General features: G+C 35.3%; 1 protein-coding gene across 5 annotated transcripts in view; it reads left to right on the forward strand.

The window, feature by feature from the left end:
• LOC124609238 overlaps positions 1-21,175 on the forward strand; it is a 330,778-nt gene that overhangs the window by 121,590 nt on the left and 188,013 nt on the right. For all 5 annotated transcript variants that reach the window (XM_047140056.1, XM_047140059.1, XM_047140060.1 and 2 more), the window contains exons 16-17: positions 1,802-1,886; positions 19,934-20,052. In XM_047140056.1, the coding sequence (XP_046996012.1) occupies positions 1,802-1,886; positions 19,934-20,052 (204 nt within the window). The remainder of the gene's footprint in view (positions 1-1,801; positions 1,887-19,933; positions 20,053-21,175) is intronic.

The following is a 21,175-nucleotide window of genomic DNA, read 5'->3' on the forward strand; positions in this document are numbered from 1 at the left end:
AGGTTAAGTCATGGATTTTAATGTTTATTTTGGCAGAAACACAAAAACAAAAATTGTTTGCTACAAAAGTACCAACATAGTGGCAGAATGTGCCCAGTGTTACCTGTTCCCTACCCGAGCAGGTGGTATAACATGGGAGGGGACAGTGGTAGTGGTGGGGTGCCATTGCAAGTGATAATCAGATGCTGCGGGAGATACGGTTCAACAGCTGAAGTATGTGGACAAAGTTGTGACTTTCATAACTTGTAAGCTATAAGTAGCTAATTCACAAATGATCATATCACCAAGTAATGCCAGTATTATTAATAATCCAACAGATATAAATGTTCAAAGTTTGTAGTTTCTCACTAGTAAGAAAAGAGAAATAGTCACATAAACAAAGAATCAACCAAAGCTCCGCTCTTGCTCTGCTGCAAGAAAATCTCATAAAATGAGAAAGGGGTTGTGTAGTGGAAGGCGGGGTTGTGTAGTGCAAGGCATCATTCACAGTGATACTTACAGTGTAAAATAAAGAGTGTGTGTTGTGTGGAAATTGTGTGTCAGTCCCTTCCTCCTCCTCCTCCTCCTGCTCATTTCTGAACTAATGAATCCTCTCCTTCTAATGGATACCTTATTTTTATTTTGTTTCATTTCCAACTTCTTAAAAATAGTTGTGATGACAAAAGTAAAAATGTCACACTATCTGATGATATTTTTGACCCTGTACAAGTTTAATATATCAACTTTGTTCGAACTAATAAGCAGAGTTCAGTAGTAACAGTTATTTAATATGCTGCAAGCTGCACTAGTAGTGTCTCTTCAGAGGCATTGTTGCATAGCCACTTCCATGAAGGAAGTCAATTTATTTTGTTTTCCAAACATACAAAAACTTTAACTTTTATTTTAAACTACTTTTACTTCTTAGTAAGTGTAAAATTGTCATTTTGAAAGAGAGTCTTTAAGGCCTTTGTCAGCAGTAGACACACACACACACACACACACACACACACACACACACACACACACACATATATAACATGCACACACATCTACAGTCTCAGAGAGCTGAAACTACACAGCTCTTTGAGACTGCAGACATGTGTGCAAGTTGTGTTTGCGTGTGTGTGTGTGTGTGTGTGTGTGTGTGTGTGTGCGCATGTGTGTACGTGTGTACGTGTGTCTATTGCTGACAAAGGCCTTAATGGCCGAAAGCTATGAGTGTGTGAATCTTCTTATTGTGCCTATCGCAAGTCAGCATCTCCGCTGTATGGTGAGTAGCAACTTTACTTCTCTGGTATTGTTTCATTCCATCCTGGATTTTCCATTGTTTGATTACTGGTCATCTTTATTTAAAGGATACATTTTCTGTTTGTTTTAACTTGCTTGACATTAATAAACTTCCAGATTGGCCTTCATCTGTTGCATTTATTTATTTCTGCGTTCCAACATTCCAATAATGTGTAAAACTCATAAATTAATGGTTCATACTCTGTGCAGTGGCTTCCATGTTCTCCATACTATGCCAGTGTCCAATGAAGAATGGCTGTTGATCCGTATAGCTTAACCATTCGTTACAATGCAGTGTTTGTTTGTGATGTATTGAATGAATTATCAGTTCTGTGACCTTGTTGGTGCCTGTCATTCAACTGAATGGTGAAATGATTTCCTCTCTAAAATGTGACTCAATGTGGTTTCATCCATAATTATTCATATTTGTACTGGACAGTTTTAAAAATGCTTTTACCTTTTTGCATACCCCCACTTGTCTGTCCTCTCTTATATGAGAGAGAGGTTTTACATACCAAAATTTATTTTCTTTTAGTTCTGGAACTGACGAGCTTAGCCCCAGAATCAAGAGACTTGAGTTCTTGCGAAAGAGAAATTTTGGATATTCTCCACGGGATTTTGTAAGTATATTTTTCTTCATTGATAAATTAGAGGAACTAAGTTGCTTGTGGCTTGACTAATTATTATAAGAACATGTCAGATTTGTGAGTGCAAAGTTAAGTTCTATGAAAATTCCAATATACATAACAAGTGATGTCTTAAATTATTTATTTATTTCCCAGTTTCTATTTCTCCCGTCAGTTTTTCCTCTACTGTTATCTCTAGCACCCTAGTTATTCCCTGATGTCTTAGCACACTTCCTATCACCCTGTTTGCCCTCTGGTCAGTGTTTCCTGTGTGTTTCATTCCTAGTGCCAAGAGCCATCTAATTTCTTATAATTTCAGTTGAGACTCAGCATCTTTCCATAGCACCACATGTGAAACACTTCAGGATTTTTCTTTTCCAAATTTCTTAGGGTCTATGATTCACTTTTCCAATTTTCTTGCAGTCTATGGTTAACAACAATAGAATGCTGTGCTGCAGACATAATTGTAAGAAATTTCACAAACTGAGACTCATGTTTGACACTACTGGACTTCTTTTGGTGAGAAATGTTGTCTTTTCTAGTGCTAATCCGCTTTTCATATCCGCATTGCTTTGCCCATAAATTATTGTTGTGGCAGCCATCAGTCCGAAGACAGGTTTGATGCAGCTTTCCATGCTGCTCTACCCTGTGAAAATCTCTTAATATCTGAATAAATGCTGCAATTTACATCCTTCTGAATCTGCTTACTATGTTCGTCTCTTTGATCTCCCTCTACATTCTAAAATTCCCCTCCCCCCCCCCCCCCCTCCCTCCCACATACACACACAAACTGCCCTCCAATATTGAACTTGGGATACCTCGATGTTTTGGAATGTGTCCTATCAAACAATCTTTTCTTTTACTCAAATTGTGCCATAATTTTCTTGTCTCCCCATTATCTACCAATCTGATCTTCAGCATTTTTCTGTACCACTGTATTTCAGAAGCATCTATTCTCTTCTCACCTATACTGTTTATCACCATGTTTCACTTCCATACATGGCTACATTCCATACAAATACTTTCAGAAGAGACTTCCCAATATGTAAATCTCTAGTCACTGTTAATAAGTTTCTCTTCTTCAGAAATCAAACAATAAAACCCATTGTTCTTCTTCAGATATGCTTTTCCTTGCCATTGCCAATCTACGATTTATATCCTCACTATGGCCATTATCGTAATCTAATTCCCTCAGCATCACTTGATTTGATTAGAAGCTGTGTCTGACAGAATTACAATGTCTTTGACAAGTATCAAAGTTTTTATTTCTTCTCCCTGAACTTTAATCTGTACTGCAAATTTTTCTTTTGTTTCCTTTACAACTTGGTCAGTGTATGTACTGAATAATATTGGTGATAGGCTACAATCCTGTCTCACTCCCTACTCAACCAGTGCTTCTTTTCGACTTCTACAACTGCACAAGTTGCAAAGAGCCTTTTGCTTCCTCTATTTTTACCCCTGCTACTATCGGAATTTCAAAGTCATTATTCCTGTCAACATTGTCAAAAGCTTTCTCTTAGTCAACAAATGCTATAAACATAGGTTTGCTTTTCTTTAACTTATCTTCTAAGATAAGCAGTAGTGTCAATATTGCGTTGCATGATCGTACTGCCTCACATGTTCCTACATTTCTCCAGAATCAAAACTAATCTTCCATGAGTTCAACTTCTACCAATTTTTCATTTTTCTGTAAAGGATTCATATTAGTATTTTGGAATTGTAATTATTACGGTCGCCTTGAAGTTTGAGGGTATTTGGCCAGTCCCATACATCTTCCACACCAGATGAAAGAGTTTGTCATAGCTGGCTCTCCCAAGGCTATCAGTAGTCCTCACAGAATGTCATCTGCTGGCTGTGTCTATCTATGGTAATGCGTTCACTATGCTGTTCATAGTAGCTCACCCACATTCCTGTTTTCTTATTCATTATTAAACCTACTCCTGCATTACCCCTATTTGATTTTGTATTTATAATCCTGTATTCAGCTGACCAGAAGTCCTGTCCCTTCTGCCGAACTTCGTTAATTCCCATTACAGCTGACATCAACCTGTTGAATTATGCTCACTATTTTTATTTACTAAAATTTGGCATATTTCGTGACAGTACCTTTTCTGTGAAATGTTCACAAGATGATATTTGTCTTGGCTTCAGTCGTCTAGTGGAAGTATGATTCCACAATGCAGTTTCGTCGGCTGCAGAAATGACCTGGTCCAATGCGTTTGCCTCATTTTTGGTGCTTCAAATACCATTTCTTCGAATGTGGTTTCTTCTTGAAGTTTATATAAAAAGGTAGTAACACAATTAATTTTTCCTGTTCGCTAGCAAATTATTTATGGCGGCGACCTGCACATTGTTCTACCGTCATCACACACCAAGAGTTCACTGCTGACTGACTACAGTCAAAGACGACTCCAGCGTCAAAGACATTTTACACAACACACAACCTTCCACTTGTAATCAGTCTCTTTGATATTCTTCATCACATCTACTAATAGTAATCAATATGCTGTCACTCTCAAAAATATAAGTAAATTATCATAAAACAAGGCAAATTACAATTTAAAAAAATTCTGACAAAAATATAAGAAAACATTTACAATTTCCCTCATTAAATTTGGTATTGACAAATCCAGTAGAAAATAACACATCTCCCAGATCCATTACAACTGCTCCCCATGGCTTTTGTTGTTATGAACATATACAACAAAATCCCGACCACACTCAGTAATGGATCTGTATTACACAATTAGTACATTAATGATGCAGTCTGATAACCTCTTCCAAATTTGGACTCTTTGAATCTGTGGACTTGTTACTGGCTGTTGTTGCAATGATCCTTCCCCATCAATCTCATACACAAAAAATTCAAGTAAAGAAATTATTTAACATGACAAATATACGAGGCATAAAACATACATGAGAAATATTCTAAAATACAGCATACAGATTGAAAATAATAGTAAGATAAAATCATTTGCTAGAATAAGATATCTGACACCACTTCTTTGGTCGCACTATGCCAACTGGTTCCCATAATTAAATTTCTTGTTCCCCATATTAATGTTAATTTCATTTTGCTTACATATTGTACTATAAAAAATGATACTGGACATATATAGTGTACTGTTTTTTTTATGTATTTGCCTTTTATATATTTTTACTTCTGATTTTCTTTTTGAATTTTTTATGTATTTTTTACTCATGTTTTTTTATTTTGTATTTTATTTTGCCTATGATTTTCTTTTTGAATTTTTTTTATGCTTTTCTTTCTTTTAGTACAGCTAAAGATACATCAGTATTATCTAACTTTTTTTTACAATTATTTATGTACACTTGCCTCTCTACTACAATATTACTACAAGTCACATTCTTGTGAAGAGTACTTTCGCTCCCCACAACATCAGTATAAAGAACAATAAATTGCTCATATATCATGAGGCTTTATCTAAAATTGGTTTCGAAACTTATACCTTTGCATGCATGTCCTAGCATGCATGCCTTCACCCACAGGGAAGACTTAGCTTCCAAAAATTAGAAAAAATTCAGAAATGCTCACTATGGAGACTTTTTTTTGTAAAAAAAGTAAAAATAAATCTTTCTCTCATTCTTTGTTACACCAGTGGTTTTTCATAAGTTTCAATTAACATGTGACTTCAAATTATTAATTTATACATGCAAATATACATACTTGGTTGTACAGGTAGTTTTGTTCTAACAAGCATATTCCAGTGGAGGACTTTTGTTTTAGATGAAAATAGGTTATTTAAATTTTTGAAATTATGATTTCTGTTTATACATTTTCAAAGAGACAACATTCCTGAGACCAAATAATTTCTTTGACTTAGGGTATGTTATTGTTGTTGTTATGGTCTTCAGTCCTGAGACTGGTTTGATGCAGCTCTCCATGCTACTCTATCCTGTGCAAGCTTCTTCATCTCCCAGTACCTACTGCAACCTACATCCTTCTGAATCTGCTTAGTGTATTGATCTCTTGGTCTCCCTCTACGATTTTTACCCTCCAATGCTAAATTTGTGATGACTTAGGGTATACCAAATGATAAACATTAGGGTGTGGATTTTCTATGACTTCAAAAGGCCCAATATATATATCAAAGAACTTTTTAATTTCTGAAGTTAACATTTTTGATTTTTCATGAGATTTGACCTCATAGTTTCCCTGACAATATCTTCTCTCCCTTGCATAGTTAAAGGTGTACATTTAGGAAATTCAATAAGTTCTGATATAAGATTTGGAGGTCTGATATTAAACATAATCTCATACGGTGAAAATCCTGTGGAACTATGTTGTAGGCTATTCATAATATCTTCAAAATTTCGAATGTGCTCAAACCAGGTTGGATGTTTATGCCTACAATAGGTTCTGCAAAGTCTCCCAACTTCCTTCATATATCTTTCTGCAGGGTTGGTGGATGGAGAATAAACAGATATAAGTATATGCTTCAATTTTGACCTGTCAATAAACTTTTTCCAAATTTTAGAGGTGAACTGTGAACCATTATCTGATAATATAGCTTTTGGTTTACCCACCTGTGCGAAATAATCTCTTTCAATTTTTATTATAATTTCATGGCTAGTAGCTTTCTTCACTGGATATAGTTTAATTAATTTTGAAAATACATCTACCATAACAAATATGTAACAGTGACCGCCTTTACTGTTTGGTAACGTTCCATATAAGTCCACAGCGATAAGATCTAAAGGTTTTTCCGGAATAATGTTTTGCATCTCTCCACCACATCTTTGATTGCTCACTTTAACTCTCTGACATTTGTCACACGTTGCCAATTCTTTTCTTACCTTCTTTCCAATATTGTAAAAATAAACGTTTTCTTGTATCTTTTGAATGCACTTCTGTTTCCCACAATGACCAAAACTTTCATGTATGTAAATGATCAGCTTTTCAGCATCTGCCTCTGGCCAACAGTTTCCAATTATCAGAATCTACATCTGTTCTCTGAAATAAAATCCCCTTATGTAATTTGTAAAATTTATCAAGTTTCTCATACCCCTTCTTGCCTAGACATTCTTTGATTAATTTCCAACTTTGATCTAAATTTTGATTTTTCCTAATTTTGTCACACATAGCTCTAATTGTTTTCTCATTTTCCACCCCTTTCAAGTATCTAATTTTAAATTGCTTTTCCTCCTCTTGTTCAAAAATCTCCTTTTCTCCCCTAACTGGTAACCTTGAAAGTGAATCAGCTACTACATTCTCAGAACCTTTTATGTGCTTGATTTCAAAGTCAAACTGTTGCAAAAATATTGCCCATCTGGTCAATCTACTGTGGTGTAATTTGCACTCTTGTAAGTAACTCAAAGCTTTGTGATCCGATAATACTATGGTTTTATGTCCAATAAGGTAAATTCTAAATTTTGTAAAAGCCCAATGAATTGCCAAAAGTTCCTTCTCTGTGACTGTATAATTTTTCTCATGCTTGAGCAACATTCTGCTTGCAAATGCTATGGTACAATGTATCTTAACTCCATTCTCTACTCTTTCTTGAAATAACTCTGCTCCAAACCCATAATTACTGCTATCAGTGTTCAAACAAAATGGTAAATTAAAATCAGGTCTGTGTAATAAGTGTTGCTTCCTCAACGCTTGCTTAATTTTATCAAACTCTTCCTGACAACTTTTATCCCAAACCCAAACAGTGTTTTTCTTAAGTAACTGACTTAAACATGGTGGATTCAGACTCTGATCACTTATATGTTTTCGGTAATAACTGCATAACCCAAAGAACGACTTTGATTGTTTTTTAGTCTTAGGAATAGGAATTTCTGAAATTGCTTTAATTTTTTCTGGATCTGCCAAAATTCCCTTGTCTGAGACAACATGACCCAAAAATTTTAATCCAGAAATTCCAAACTTACATTTCTCTAATTTCAATGTCATCCCCCCTTTTCTAAGCTTTTCACAAACTGACTTCAAAATCGAAAAATGTTCCTCCCAGTTTTGCCCAGTAACCAAAATGTCATCTACATAAATTATCAGTTTAGATGCAAGTTCTTGCCCCAGTACATGATCCAAAGCTCTTATAAATTCGGAAACAGAAGAATTTAACCCAAATGGCACAACACAATATTGGTAACTCTTACCATTGTACAAGAAAGCAGTATATTTTCTAGAATTAATCGAAAGAGGTACCTGATGAAAACCCGAAGTTAGATCCAAACTTGACATATATTTTATATCTGTAAATTTATAGAGTAACTCATCAATATTTTCGGGATGGTCTGTCTGTCTGAACAAAATTTTGTTGAAGTGTCTAGAGTCCAAAACCAATCTTACTCCGCCATCTTTTTTCAAAACAACTACTAAAGGATTATTATATGCACTGATACTCCTTTCTATTATATTACATCCTTCCATCTTTTTCAGCTCTTTCTCGGCAGCAGGTCTTTTTGATATTGCAATACTGTATGGTTTTATGAAAAATGGTTCAGGAGGTTTTACCTGAAGCTCACACTGATAACCCTTTACCCTACCAGGTATGTCACTGAAAACATCACTGTATTCCCACAGCAGATTTTATAACTATTGTTTTTGCTCCCCAGATAAATTTTGTGTTTCTGAAATTTTCAAATTTACTAAATTCCCAAATTCAACTTCATCAGTATCAAACCTATGAATTTCAATATTCTCCAATCTATTTTCTTTTAGTAAATTGATACTGTCAAAATTTCCATTACTCTGGTCACGAAGTGTGTTCACAAAATATGTCTGAAAGCATTCCCTTTCACTAGTTTCTATCAAAAGTTTTCTTCCAACCCAATCAAATGCTGTATATCACTTTTACTATCCAATTCATACCCGAAAGAAAATCTTCATTAAATTCCTGAATTACAAAACATCCATGTGTGAACAACTTGCCTTCAATTAAAAATGTCAGTAAAGCTTGGCTTTTTACCAATTTACTGCTCTTCCCAGTAGCACCTTTTATCTTTACCCCAACAACTGGCATTTCAACATAATCTTTCCCCACTTTTAATTTCTTGCTTAACCTTTCAGATATTCCTGAGATCTCACTTCCTGTATCAATTAAACATTTACCAATCCATGACCCAATTTGAACTTTTCTATAAGGACTGCAAAATTGATCACTTTTCTCAGAACCTGTATCCTCATGTAATAAATCACTTTCAATTTCCCCAAACCTATACTTATCAGAATCATATGGTATACCATTACATGTGTTATTTGTCACAGTTATAAAATTTGCACAAGGTACAAAATTGTCATTAGTACTCTCTATTATCTCAAATAGCCAAGAATTTTCATCAAGATCACATTGTATACTATTGAAGTACTTATCCTTCAGCTTTTCAAAAATAAAATATCTCATCTTTTTCCACCATTCAGGACATATAGTTTCACATGCATTAATAAGCATCTTTCTAAAGTTTTTGTCAAAAGAAATAGTTTCACTGTTCAGCTATAGATTCATAAGAAATGTGTGTGTGTAATTAGTATCTGTAAATTTTTCACTTGGGCTAGAAGTTATACATGTGTCGTCATTATTTGTGTAGTCAGATTCTTTACCAACAACATCAAAATTCACACTTTCACATACACCCTGCTTGCGAGCCTTATTCATCCTGGTAACATCCCTGGGAATTTCTATAGTATTCTCACTATTTAATCCATTTTCAACCATGTGTGTACTCAACTCACTATTTAAACTAATGAAATACCTTTCCTCAACATCATCATCCACACCATTACCATCATTATCAACTTTATCACCAACATCATTATCATTATACATATTCAGGTCATACACATTCAAATTATCCCACAAAATATTATTTACCCTTTCTATAGTTACGAGATCCCTTTCACCAATATTTTCATTCTCACAGCATACATTCTCTTTTTCATTCACACACGTCTCTGAACTATTACAAATTACATCATCTGACAAAGTGTTGTTCTTTTCTGCCCAAGTGTAAAACTCTGTCAAATTAAATGAATCACAATTACTTTTATCTACTGTATGTTCTCGTGTACTGAAAATTTTATCTTTATCAATATCATCATTATTTTCCTCTTGAAATTTCTTCAATAAGTAACAACTAATTACCTCATGTGATAGCTTAGGTTTGGATCTGTCATGTTTAGGTTTATGATAGTCACATCCATTGGTCCTTTCATCATGCTCACCTTCTGCCTCAACCTTGCGGACCTTCAAGGGGGCGTCCACTCGTTTTTTATTTCCTGAATTACAACTGGTTCCTGTTTGAACTGCTGATAGTGGTTTTGCCAATGTCTCTGATCAACATTTTTGTTCCCATTCCTATCCCAAACATTACCTGATTGTTGGTAGTTTCTGTTGTACTGATCTGTAGCAAAATTTCTGTGATTTTGATCACTAAAGTGTTCTCTATTTGGTTGATTATTTCCGCGAAAATGTTGTTCTTGCTTTGGATGAAAATTATGGTCCTTCTTTTGAAAATTGTTATATCCCCCTGAATTTTGACTAACACCATGATAATTGTTTTGTTCCCTTTTTTGAAAGTTATCATTTCCCCAATTTTGACCACTACCTTTCTGAGTAAACCCACTGTGTGTTCTTGTTGTTACCCTATCCAACTTTTCAATATAATTGAGAAACTGCTCAACGTTACTATCAGGACAATGGACTAAACTCAACTGCATTGCTGATGGCAATCTTCTCTTTAAGGTATCAATTTTGATCAAGCCATCCAAAGGTTTTGTTAAATGAATAAGTTTTTGAAGTTCACTTTTGCAAAATTGTTTCGTGCTCCCATCTGATTCTATATAGTTTCTCCCATTCAAAAATTCACTTTTGATTCTAGTTTGTTTAAGATCATCCCAAAAATTTTCCAGAAATTTTGATTCAAATTCTGAAAAGGTCATCCCCACAGTTACAATCTGGTTTGCCCAAGTCAAAGCTTCCCCTTCCAAGAATTTTTTCACAAATTTAATTTTCATATCATCAGGTGAGTGAGGTAAAAAACAATCCTTAGAATAATGTATAAAATCAACGGGGTGTAAGGGTCCATCTACCGAAAAGTGCTTCACTGGAATATTAGATACAAGATGCATGTGTTGACATTGTGATTTTTGCTTTGAAATTCAATATCAAAACTTTCAATTTTTTCGCTAAGTTCTTTGACAGATTTTTTGTTTTCTAAATCATTGCATTCTACTTTTTTTTCTAGAGTAACCAAACGATTGTCAGTTTTTTGTTCTACATTTTCTACTAAAACTTTTGTGTTCTCATCCAAATTTTTAATTTCCCCTTTTATCTCAATAAAATCAATTAAATTTCTTTCCCTATCTGCCAGTAACTCATTTTTTACAGTATTAATTTCATCGCTCAATTTAGCATCAATTTCATTTACTTTTGCTTTCACAGATTCAATTTTTTCCTCAACACTGCCAACTCTGTTCGAAAGATCACCCACTTGGGTATTGACTGCTTGGACTTGCAACAAAATGTTATCAATTTTTTCATCCCAGTAAGTCTTATTGTCGTCAACTGATTGTTTAATTTTTTTCGTGAAATTTACAAGAAAACTTCTTAAATCAAATTGATAGGTCCTTTCTGTTGCATTTGACCTGTCCTGATTTTCAAAGTCTGTTAAATTACTATTTTCTACTTTAGGCACAATACTCTCAAAAATCTCATGTCATTGTGAAGAAAAAAAAATTTTGTACACAAGAAGATTGTTTTAACAAAATACGAGGGTTTCGTGACTTATCGGGAACACTCTTCTACTGTTGGAAATCCACGTTTTCCATCCATGTGATTGTTGACCAAAATTCTTGAAATTACTACTTATGTCGTAAATTATATTTTTTGCCGAAACATTTCTTCTCCAAAACTTTTACTTCCCGATGAACACAAATACTGTAACACACATTCTGAAAAAACTGGCATTAACACACAAAAATTTTCTTCCTCGTAGCACTGTTGAAGATCATGTGAACACAGTATCCTGGCTACAGTCCCCAGTTGAAATATGCTCCTATTTTTATTTACTAAAATTTGGCATATTTCGTGACAGTACCTTTTCTGTGAAATGTTCACAAGATGATATTTGTCTTGGCTTCAGTCGTCTAGTGGAAGTATGATTCCATAATGCAGTTTAGTCGGCTGCAGAAATGACCTGGTCCAATGCGTTTGCCTCATTTTTGGTGCTGCAAATACCATTTCTTCGAATGTGGTTTCTTCTTGAAGTTTTATATAAAAAAAGGTAGTAACACAATTAATTTTTCCTGTTCACTAGCAAATTATTTTTGACGGCGACCTGCACATTGTTCTACCGTCATCACACACCAAGAGTTCACTGCCGACTGACTACAGTCAAAGACGACTCCAGCGTCAAAGACATTTTACACAGCACACAAGCTTCCACTTGTAACCAGTCTCTTTGATATTATTCGTCACATCTACTAATAGTAATCAATATGCTGTCACTCTCAAAAATATAAGTAAATTATCATAAAACAAGGCAAATTACAATTTAAAAAAATTCTGACAAAAATATAAGAAAACATTTACAATTTCCCTCATTAAATTTGGTATTGACAAATCCAGTAGAAAATAACACATCTCCCAGATCCATTACACTATCCATTTCCCTTTTTAAATTTTCTAACCTATCTAAATGATTAAGGGATCAAACATTCCTTGCTCAGATCCATAGAACACCAGTTTTGTTTCTCCTGATGATGACATTTTCCTGAGTAGATCCTACTAGGAGATCAGGTGTTATATACTTCCAAAGTAGCAGAATTTTCACATTTTGTCAGCTATTCCAATTTTGAAGTTAAGTTTGTTACTAGTTTCATTCCTGGTGATATCTAATACTTTCATCTCCCTTTTTTTATTTCTCAGTCTGTATTCTGCACCCAATAGACTATTCCTTCCATTCAACACATCCTTTAATTCTCCCTCACTTTCACAGAGGATGATAAGATCCTCAATGATTGTTACAACTGATATCCTTTCACCCATAATTTTCATCACATTTCCAAATTTTTCTGCTGTTTCCTGTGGCGTTTCATGTACAGGTTTAACAATAGATGCAACCCTACCCTCCTCCATTGTGCCATTTTTAGTTTGAACACTTACTCTTGTTCTTCCATTATGATTATCCTCTTGTGATTTCCTTGTGATCCATGCACATCTTGTATATTTTCAGGTCTGTAGAAATATTGAGCCATTCTGCCTCTATAGCCATCCATAATTGCAAAAGTGTTGACGGTGCAGGACATCATGCATGACCTGGCCTCTCGATTATGTCCCACAAATGCTCAATGGTATTTATGTTGGGTGATCTAGGTGACCAAATCATTCTCAAAATGTTCAGAATGTTCTTCAAACCAGTCGCAAACAATTGTGGCTCGACAACATGGCTCATTGTCATCCATAAAAATTCTGTTGCAAACGGCTGCATAGTGCCTTGTTGACAACTTGGGTCCATGGCTTTGTAGGGTCTATGTCAAACTAGAATCCTACTATCAGCTCTTACCAACTGAAATCAGGATTTGTCTGACCAGGTGACAGTTTATCTGTCGTCTAGGGTCCAACTGATATTGTCTCTCACCCAAGAGAGATGCTGCAGGCAACATTGTGCTGTTAGCAAAGACACTCATTTCTGTAGTCTGCTGCCATAGCCCATTAACGCCAAATTTTGTTTCACTGTCCTAACAGATATGTTCATCATACGTCCCACATTGATTTCTGCAGTTATTTCACGCAGTGTTGCCTGTGAGCAATGTTGCTGGTCTCAGTCATTAAATGAACGCCTCCAGCCTCAACGTTGTCCGTGATGAAAGGCTACACATGCAACTTGTACTCTTGGCACATTCTTTACGCAATTGATCTCAGAATATTGAATTTCCTAACGATTTCCAAAATGGATGGTCCCATGTGTCTAGCTCCAACTACCATTCTGTATTCAGTGTCTTTTAATTCCTGTCATTCACCCATAATCACATTGGAAATGGTTTCACATGAATCATGTGAGTACAAATGACAGCTGCACCAATGCACTGCTCTTTTATACCTCGTATATGCAATACTACCACCATCTGTGTCTATACCATGACTTTTGTCATCTCGGTGTATGGGTTATCGATGATAGCAGCCCCTTGGGTCAAGAGTTCCAGAGGTAAAATAGTCCCCTGTTTAGATCCCTAGATGGGGACTACTAAGGAGGATGTAATCGGAAGCTACAAAACTAGCATTCTATGAGCTAGAGCATGAAATGTTGGATCCCTTTAATCGAGTGGGTTTCTTAAAGAATTGAAAAAGAGGAATGGATAGTTGGAAGTTTAGCATAGCGCAAATTAGTGAATTATGGTGGCAGAAAAACTCAGGTGAGTGCAGGGCTATAAATAAAAATAAAATAGGGGATAATGCAAGAGGAGTTCTAATATGAATAAAAAAAATAGGAATGCAGGTAGATTATTAAGAACAGAACAGTGACTGAATTATTGTAGACAAAATAGATATGAACCCAACAGTCACTGCAAAAGTAAAAGTTTATATGCCAACTGGCCCCATAGATGATGAAGAGGTTGAAAGAATATATGATGAGATAAAGGAAATGATTCAGATAGTTAAGGGAGATGAAAATTTAATTATGATGGGGACTGGTATTTGACAGTAGGAAAAGGATGAGAAGGGAAAATAGTAGGTAAAAGCAGGCTGCGGCAAAGGAATGAAAGCGGAAGCTGCCTGGTGGAATTATGCACAGAGCATATTTCATTCATTCATTGATGAATCGTGAAATATGGTTATAGATGTGGAAGAGACCTGGAGACGCTGGAAGGTTTCAGATTGATTATGTAAAGCTAAGTCAGAGATTTCAAAAACAGATTTTAAATTGTAAGACATTTTCGAGGGCAGATATGGACACTGACCACAATTCAGTGATAGTAAACTGTAGATTAAAATGGAAGAAACTGCAAATGCTAGAAAATTAAGGAAATGGGCTTAGATAAGTTGAGAGAATCAGGTGGTTGAGAGTTTCATGGGGAGCATGAGGTAACAGTTGACTGAAACAGTGGAAAGGAGTGCAACTATAGATGAAGGGTAGCTTTGAGAGATGAAATACTGAAGCCAACAGGAGATCAGATAGGCAAAGCCAAATCCTGGTCAGAATCCCTTGGATAACATGAATTATTGAATTTTATTGACAGTGGGAGAAAATTTAAAACTGCAACAAATCAAACAGTTGAAAGGAAGTACAGACATACAGAAATGAGGTTGACAGGGAGTGCAAAATGTCTAAGAAGGAATGTTTAGTGGACAAATGCAAGGCTGTAGTGGCTTGCATGGCTAGGTGAAAGGTTGATGCAGTCTTTAGAAAATTTAAAGACTTTTTTGAAGAAAAGAGAAGTGTCAGTATGAACATTGATGGCTTTGACGGCAGTCTAGACTAAGCAAAGAAAGGAGAGGTGAAAGGTGAAAGGAATATATAGAAAGACAATACAAGGGAAATGGACTTCAAAGGAATATAATTGAAAAAGAATAGGAAGTATCTGATGAAAAGATATTGCATGAAGAATTTGACAGAGCACTGGAATATCTATGTTGTAACAAGTATACTGGAATGGATGACATACCCTCATATTTGTTGATATATTGGGAGACCCAGCCATCACAGAACTATTCCATGTGTTGTGCCAGTATATGAAACTGGTGGAAGATCCTCAGACTTCAAGAATGATGTAGTTATTCCTATTCCTAGAAAGGCAGGAGCTGACAGGTGTGAATAATAGCAAACTATCATTTTATAATGTAATTGGCCGGATACAAAAATCTATCTGGGTGACTTTTCTGAAGTCTATCTCTTGCCCTAAACCTCACCAGTCCTTTTCCTTCACTCCTCTTCCTTCCTCTTCAACCCTTCTGCCGGCAGGAGGAGCCAGTGGCTCTGAAAGCTTGCAAACGTAATACTTGTCATATGTGTGTTCTCCTGCTACCGCTTGGTGAGCAGATTTTTTTCCTTATCCAGTTACATTATATTTTCAAAAATTGATTACGCCCCTATCTCCATTGATAAACTGTCATTTTAATAAGTCACAGTTGCAAACACTGATTCTAATTATTTATGGAAAACATGAAAAACTGGTAAATGCAACTGAATAAAAATTTGCAAAAGGAGTCAAAGTTCAGGGAGAAGAAATAAAAACGTTGAGGTTTTCTGAAAACATTTTAATTCTGTCATAGAGGGCAAAGAACTTAGAAGAACAGTTGGACAAAATAGTGTGTGTGTTTTGCTGTTTGGGCAGCAAAATAACTGGTGATGACAGAAGTGGAGAGGATATAAAATTAGCAACGAAAACGTTACGGGGCGGGGGAGGGGGGGGGGGGGGGCGCATTAGATGTAAACTCTCACCTGAAGGTATTTGTCTGGAGGGTAGCCGTGTATGTAAGTGAAATGTGAACAATAAACAGTCCACATAAGTAGAGAATAGAAGCTTTTGGAACATGGTACTGCATGAAAATGTTTTAGATAGATGGAGAGATCAAATAACTATCGAGGAGATACTGAATCATATTATGATGAAAAAGAAATTTATGGTTCAACTTGATTAAAAGAATGGATCTGTTGATAGAACATATCCTGAGGCATCAAGGACTTTGGTCATTGACGGGTAAAAATTACGTAAGGAGATGAAGCTTGAGTACAATATGCAAGTTCAGATTTTAGAAACCCTGAAGGAATTTTACCTGTCTGTTTTGCCAGTTTGGTTCACAAATTTTTCTAAACTATGACTGATAGTATATCCTCTATAGCATGCAAATCAGTGCTCCATTCTTCTTCTGTCACATTAGCAGACAGTTCCTCCTCACCTCTTACCAGCCCACAATGAATTTGTTTTACACCTACTTGCTCACACCTCTGTTTTTAACCATGGAATTCTTTTAAACTTTTAGTGTTGACAATTAGGCTTTTAAATTACCCAAAAGTTATTTTGAATTTTGAATATGTTAAATCTGTCCTTCCAGTGACAATTTCCACTTCGATTCCTTTATATTTTTTCCTGCAATCATTTTGCTTTAACTTGAATGCACTTCCTATTCATTCCATATCTAAGTATCTGGTTTTGTTCTATTCATTTCTGTTCATGATATTTTTTCTATTTCTCCTTTCATCACTCAGTTGAAGTGCTTCTCCTCTTATCTACAGTTTCTCACAGTTTCCTCTTTTGTTCCTGTTAGCCCAACATCTGTGATTAGTCTTTTTAAATATATCTGTTCATCGACAACTAAACTTCTACCATTGTATTTGTTATTGCTGTATCTACAGCTTCAGAAAACCCTGAAAGTACACCCTCATTCCTCCGTATGCCTCTATCCTATTTACTTGTATGTTGCTTCTTCATGAGGATTTTCTTAAACTTCAGCATATTCTTCATCATCATCAAATTGTGATCATAGTTGAAATATCCTCATAGTGAAGACATACACCAGGTCACTTTCAATCTTGATCACCATTCTCTTAAATGGTGGGAGTTATAGACAGAACTGAAAAACATGAAAAACAAGAAGACACAATGTTTTGATGACCTCAGTGTATATGAGGTGGTACCAAAATAAAAAGTTATTGTTTTTTAAAAACTATATATTTTCAAATTGTTTACAAGACAACCTTATCCCCTCCAAAATACTCTCCATTACAACTGATACATTTGTCCCTCCGGTGCTTCCACTATCCAACGGTTCAAACCTGCATCCAGCCATCCTGATTTAGGTTTTCCATGTTTTTTGTAAATCGCGTCAGGCAAATGCCAAAATTGTTCCTTTGAAAAAGCACAACTGATTTACTTCCCCAGCCTTCCCTAATCTGCTGGGACCGATGACCTCGCTCTTTGTTCCTCACCCCCAAAACCAATCAACAACTGTTCGAAACATTTTTTGTAGTCATCTTTAGAAATATCTGACAGCTCCTCCCTCTTTTTTTTTCTTTTACTACTTCAATGTTGTCAAATCTGTCCCCTTCCATGCCCCTTGTCATGCATAGAAACATTAAAAAATTGCACCGAGCCTTCCTTTCATGCCCCTTTTCATGCATTGAAACATGAAAAAATCACACAGAACCAGGTCAGGCAAGTAAATTGTGTGGGGCAGCGGAACCATGCCATTTTTATCCAAACATGGTCACCTGTCTGCTGGAATAATAATTTTTTTTTTTCTTTTACGAACACTGTTTGCCACAAATCTCTAACAGGTAATCAATTGCCTGTTGAGGGCCTGTGAACATGAGCTCTTGAATTTTTTCAATATTTTTGTCAATCTGGGCAGTTGATGGACGTCCAGAACGAGGTTTGTCATTAGTTGCCGTCGCCATTTTTAAATCGAACAAACCACTCATACACTTGCGGTTTTCTCACAGCATCATCTTGGTAAGCTGTTTTCAACATGAAAACAGTTTCAGCAGCATTTTTACCAAGTAGAAAACAAAGTTTCACAGCTGCACAGTGTTCACTTAAACATACTCAAAAAAACGAGAACAAAACAGCACGAGCAAAACTAATCACTGCAGATGAGCAGAACAAGCCAGGTTGACAAAATAGATAGCACTAAACTGGCAATGAGTTGCGCCATACGCGTCGTGGCAGAAATGCATACTACGCCAGTTTTGCCCACAGCAACGTTCCTCGTATGTTATAAAACCTATAAAACCAGTTGCAATACTAAGTATTCATTAGCTTTATAGAGCACTTGTAGGGAACGAAAACAACATCCTTTAATGCTAGACAAAACAAGTTGTCATACCATCGTTGAAGATAGGATTTTATTTATTTATTTATTTATTTATTTATTTTTTTTTTTATGAAAGTTGATTGAAATTGGTTCCCTGCTTCAGATACTTAGGAAGTGTCTCCTCTGAGAACAATACAGTAGAAAGGGAAATACTCAACAGGATACAAAAGGCCTCAGGGTTCTCCAGCGAAATGAGAAATCTAATTTGGGATAAGAAAATTTCGAATAAAGCTAAATGAACCATGTTCCACATTTAGACAAGAGAAAAAATTAAATAAACAGGAACAAAGCATGGAAAGTGCTGACTGTGGTGCTATCGTCACATAATATGAACAGATAATTGCAAAACAGGAAGAAAATACTTTGCTACAGAATTACCATGGAAATAACCCATGGAAAACCACAGAAATAATTTTTACAGACAGTAAATCAGAGATGGAGATAACAAGCTGGAAATTAGATAGATGATATCTTTGACCATAAAATGTACAGTGGTGGGAATAAATAACAGCAAAATAGTGATAGGCAGCACATATAGCTAGGAAAATGGATGATAGATAAAGCAGGTTTTTGTAGATTCCAAAAGGTAAGACTGAGACGATTGTCTAATAGAAGATCGATAGATGACATTGGAAACCATGCAGGGGTGACTTTGATGCATATAGCTGAAGGCATAAATGTGCAGAAAAGGTTAGAGGAGGCATTTATCTGTCAATTTACATCAGATGGCTGATGGTGTACATGTAGAACAGTTCCTTCCCGCTCTCCGTTTCATCACTTAAACTTTGTGAGAGCTGAAAGTGAGTTTTACGTGCTCAGTATTGTACTCCAAGTGCATTTGTTGGTATTGTACTAGGTCTTATGAATTCCTATATGTTTTACGTTTATCTACAATAATTTCTACTGATATAGAAAGCCTTCTTTTTTTTTTTTTTTTTACATTATAAATTGTGAAGAAATTTTATGTTACTTTGTATCAAAAGAAAACCAAGCATTTACAAAAGTTCAAAACTAAGTTTGGTTGATATAGCTTCTTAAAATTCATTAAAAAAGGTCTGTAAAGATCAAATTATTTGTATATACAGTGTTTTTGCAGTTCCACACCAATTTCAATAAAAAGTTCTCAGAAACTATACAACTTTTAACCAATTTATGTCCTTGTTTTCATTTACTAATTCGTTAATCGGTCTTACTATGAATTTCCTTATGTGTTTCTTGCCCATTTTTAATATATAGTTGTATTTTCATTTTTTGCCCTTTATACAGTGGAATCCTGAGGAACCTGACTATGGTAGAGCTAAAGCTGATTGTATTGAAAAATTTAAGATACCAGAATTTGAAGAAGATTCATTAGAAACGAAGGGTCAAAAGAGTTTCTTATACACGTAAGTGATGCATACATCAAAATGTGATGTGCTATAATTATGTTTATTGGTATGTATTTTAAAAAGAAAATGTATCGTTGAAGAACTGATATCTTACCCCATAAAGGAGGCCTTTTATCTTGTTAATGACAGAAAACCACCCTACCTTCACAGGTTTAGCCACTATAAAAAGGAGACACACTACTTTGAAGTTCAATTCATTTTGTGTGTGTGTGTGTGTGTGTGTGTGTGTGTGTGTGTGCGAGAGAGAGAGAGAGAGAGAGAGAGAGAGAGAGAGAATTTCTGTTGTTCAATGAAACAGGCACAGTACCTCAAATGGATGTAATGTAAAAAGTATGATCCTATGGCATCAGCATCTAAAATTCCCACATGAGAAATTCAACAGCCACAGTGCTTTATTATTTAAATCAATATGTGCTGATTTGTTTCTGCAGCAGTAAGTGTATGGTGCAGTCAACAGCATCTAAGGCAAATAAATTAAACTCTTCTGCTTCATGTACTTGATACAGTCCTTTTTTAAATGACCTTATTCCAAAACTTCAGTTTTTGGGGACAAAGAAAAACATTCTTCGGATGAATATAAGGAATGCAACTGGATGAGCTTCCCAAGGTTTAAAGAACAGAATGAAATGGATGTTTTGCTGTTATTGCTGTTGCTAAGTGTCACACTCTCTTCGGGGAGGAAATAAGGTCCGTTTCTTGGGGATGTAATTCATAAGCATTGTCAAGTTATGTTTTTAGTCAAATAAGTCGTATATACAGTTTTTTTTTTTCACCAATTGCAATAAAAAGTTCTCAAACTATACAACTTTTATCCGATTTATGACCTTGTTTCCACTTAGTAAGTGATTAATCGGTCTTACTATGAATTTCCTTATGTCTTTCTTGTCAATTTTTTAAAATGTATAGTTGTATTTCCTTTTTTGTGGTACTAATTTGATCTTTTAATCAAATTATACACAAAATGGTTTCATCGAGTGTTACCTACAGGCCATTTCATCGAATCATCATAGAAATACCTACATTCATGTGGAATATAATCAAGTAAATATTAAATGTCATGCATTTTTTTCCGGTTAATAGCCTTTTCAGAATTTCTAGAAATAAAAGATATGGTTCTGTA

This window comes from Schistocerca americana, chromosome 1 (genome assembly GCF_021461395.2).
Source record: "Schistocerca americana isolate TAMUIC-IGC-003095 chromosome 1, iqSchAmer2.1, whole genome shotgun sequence".
In the NCBI taxonomy this organism is placed as follows: domain Eukaryota; kingdom Metazoa; phylum Arthropoda; class Insecta; order Orthoptera; family Acrididae; genus Schistocerca; species Schistocerca americana.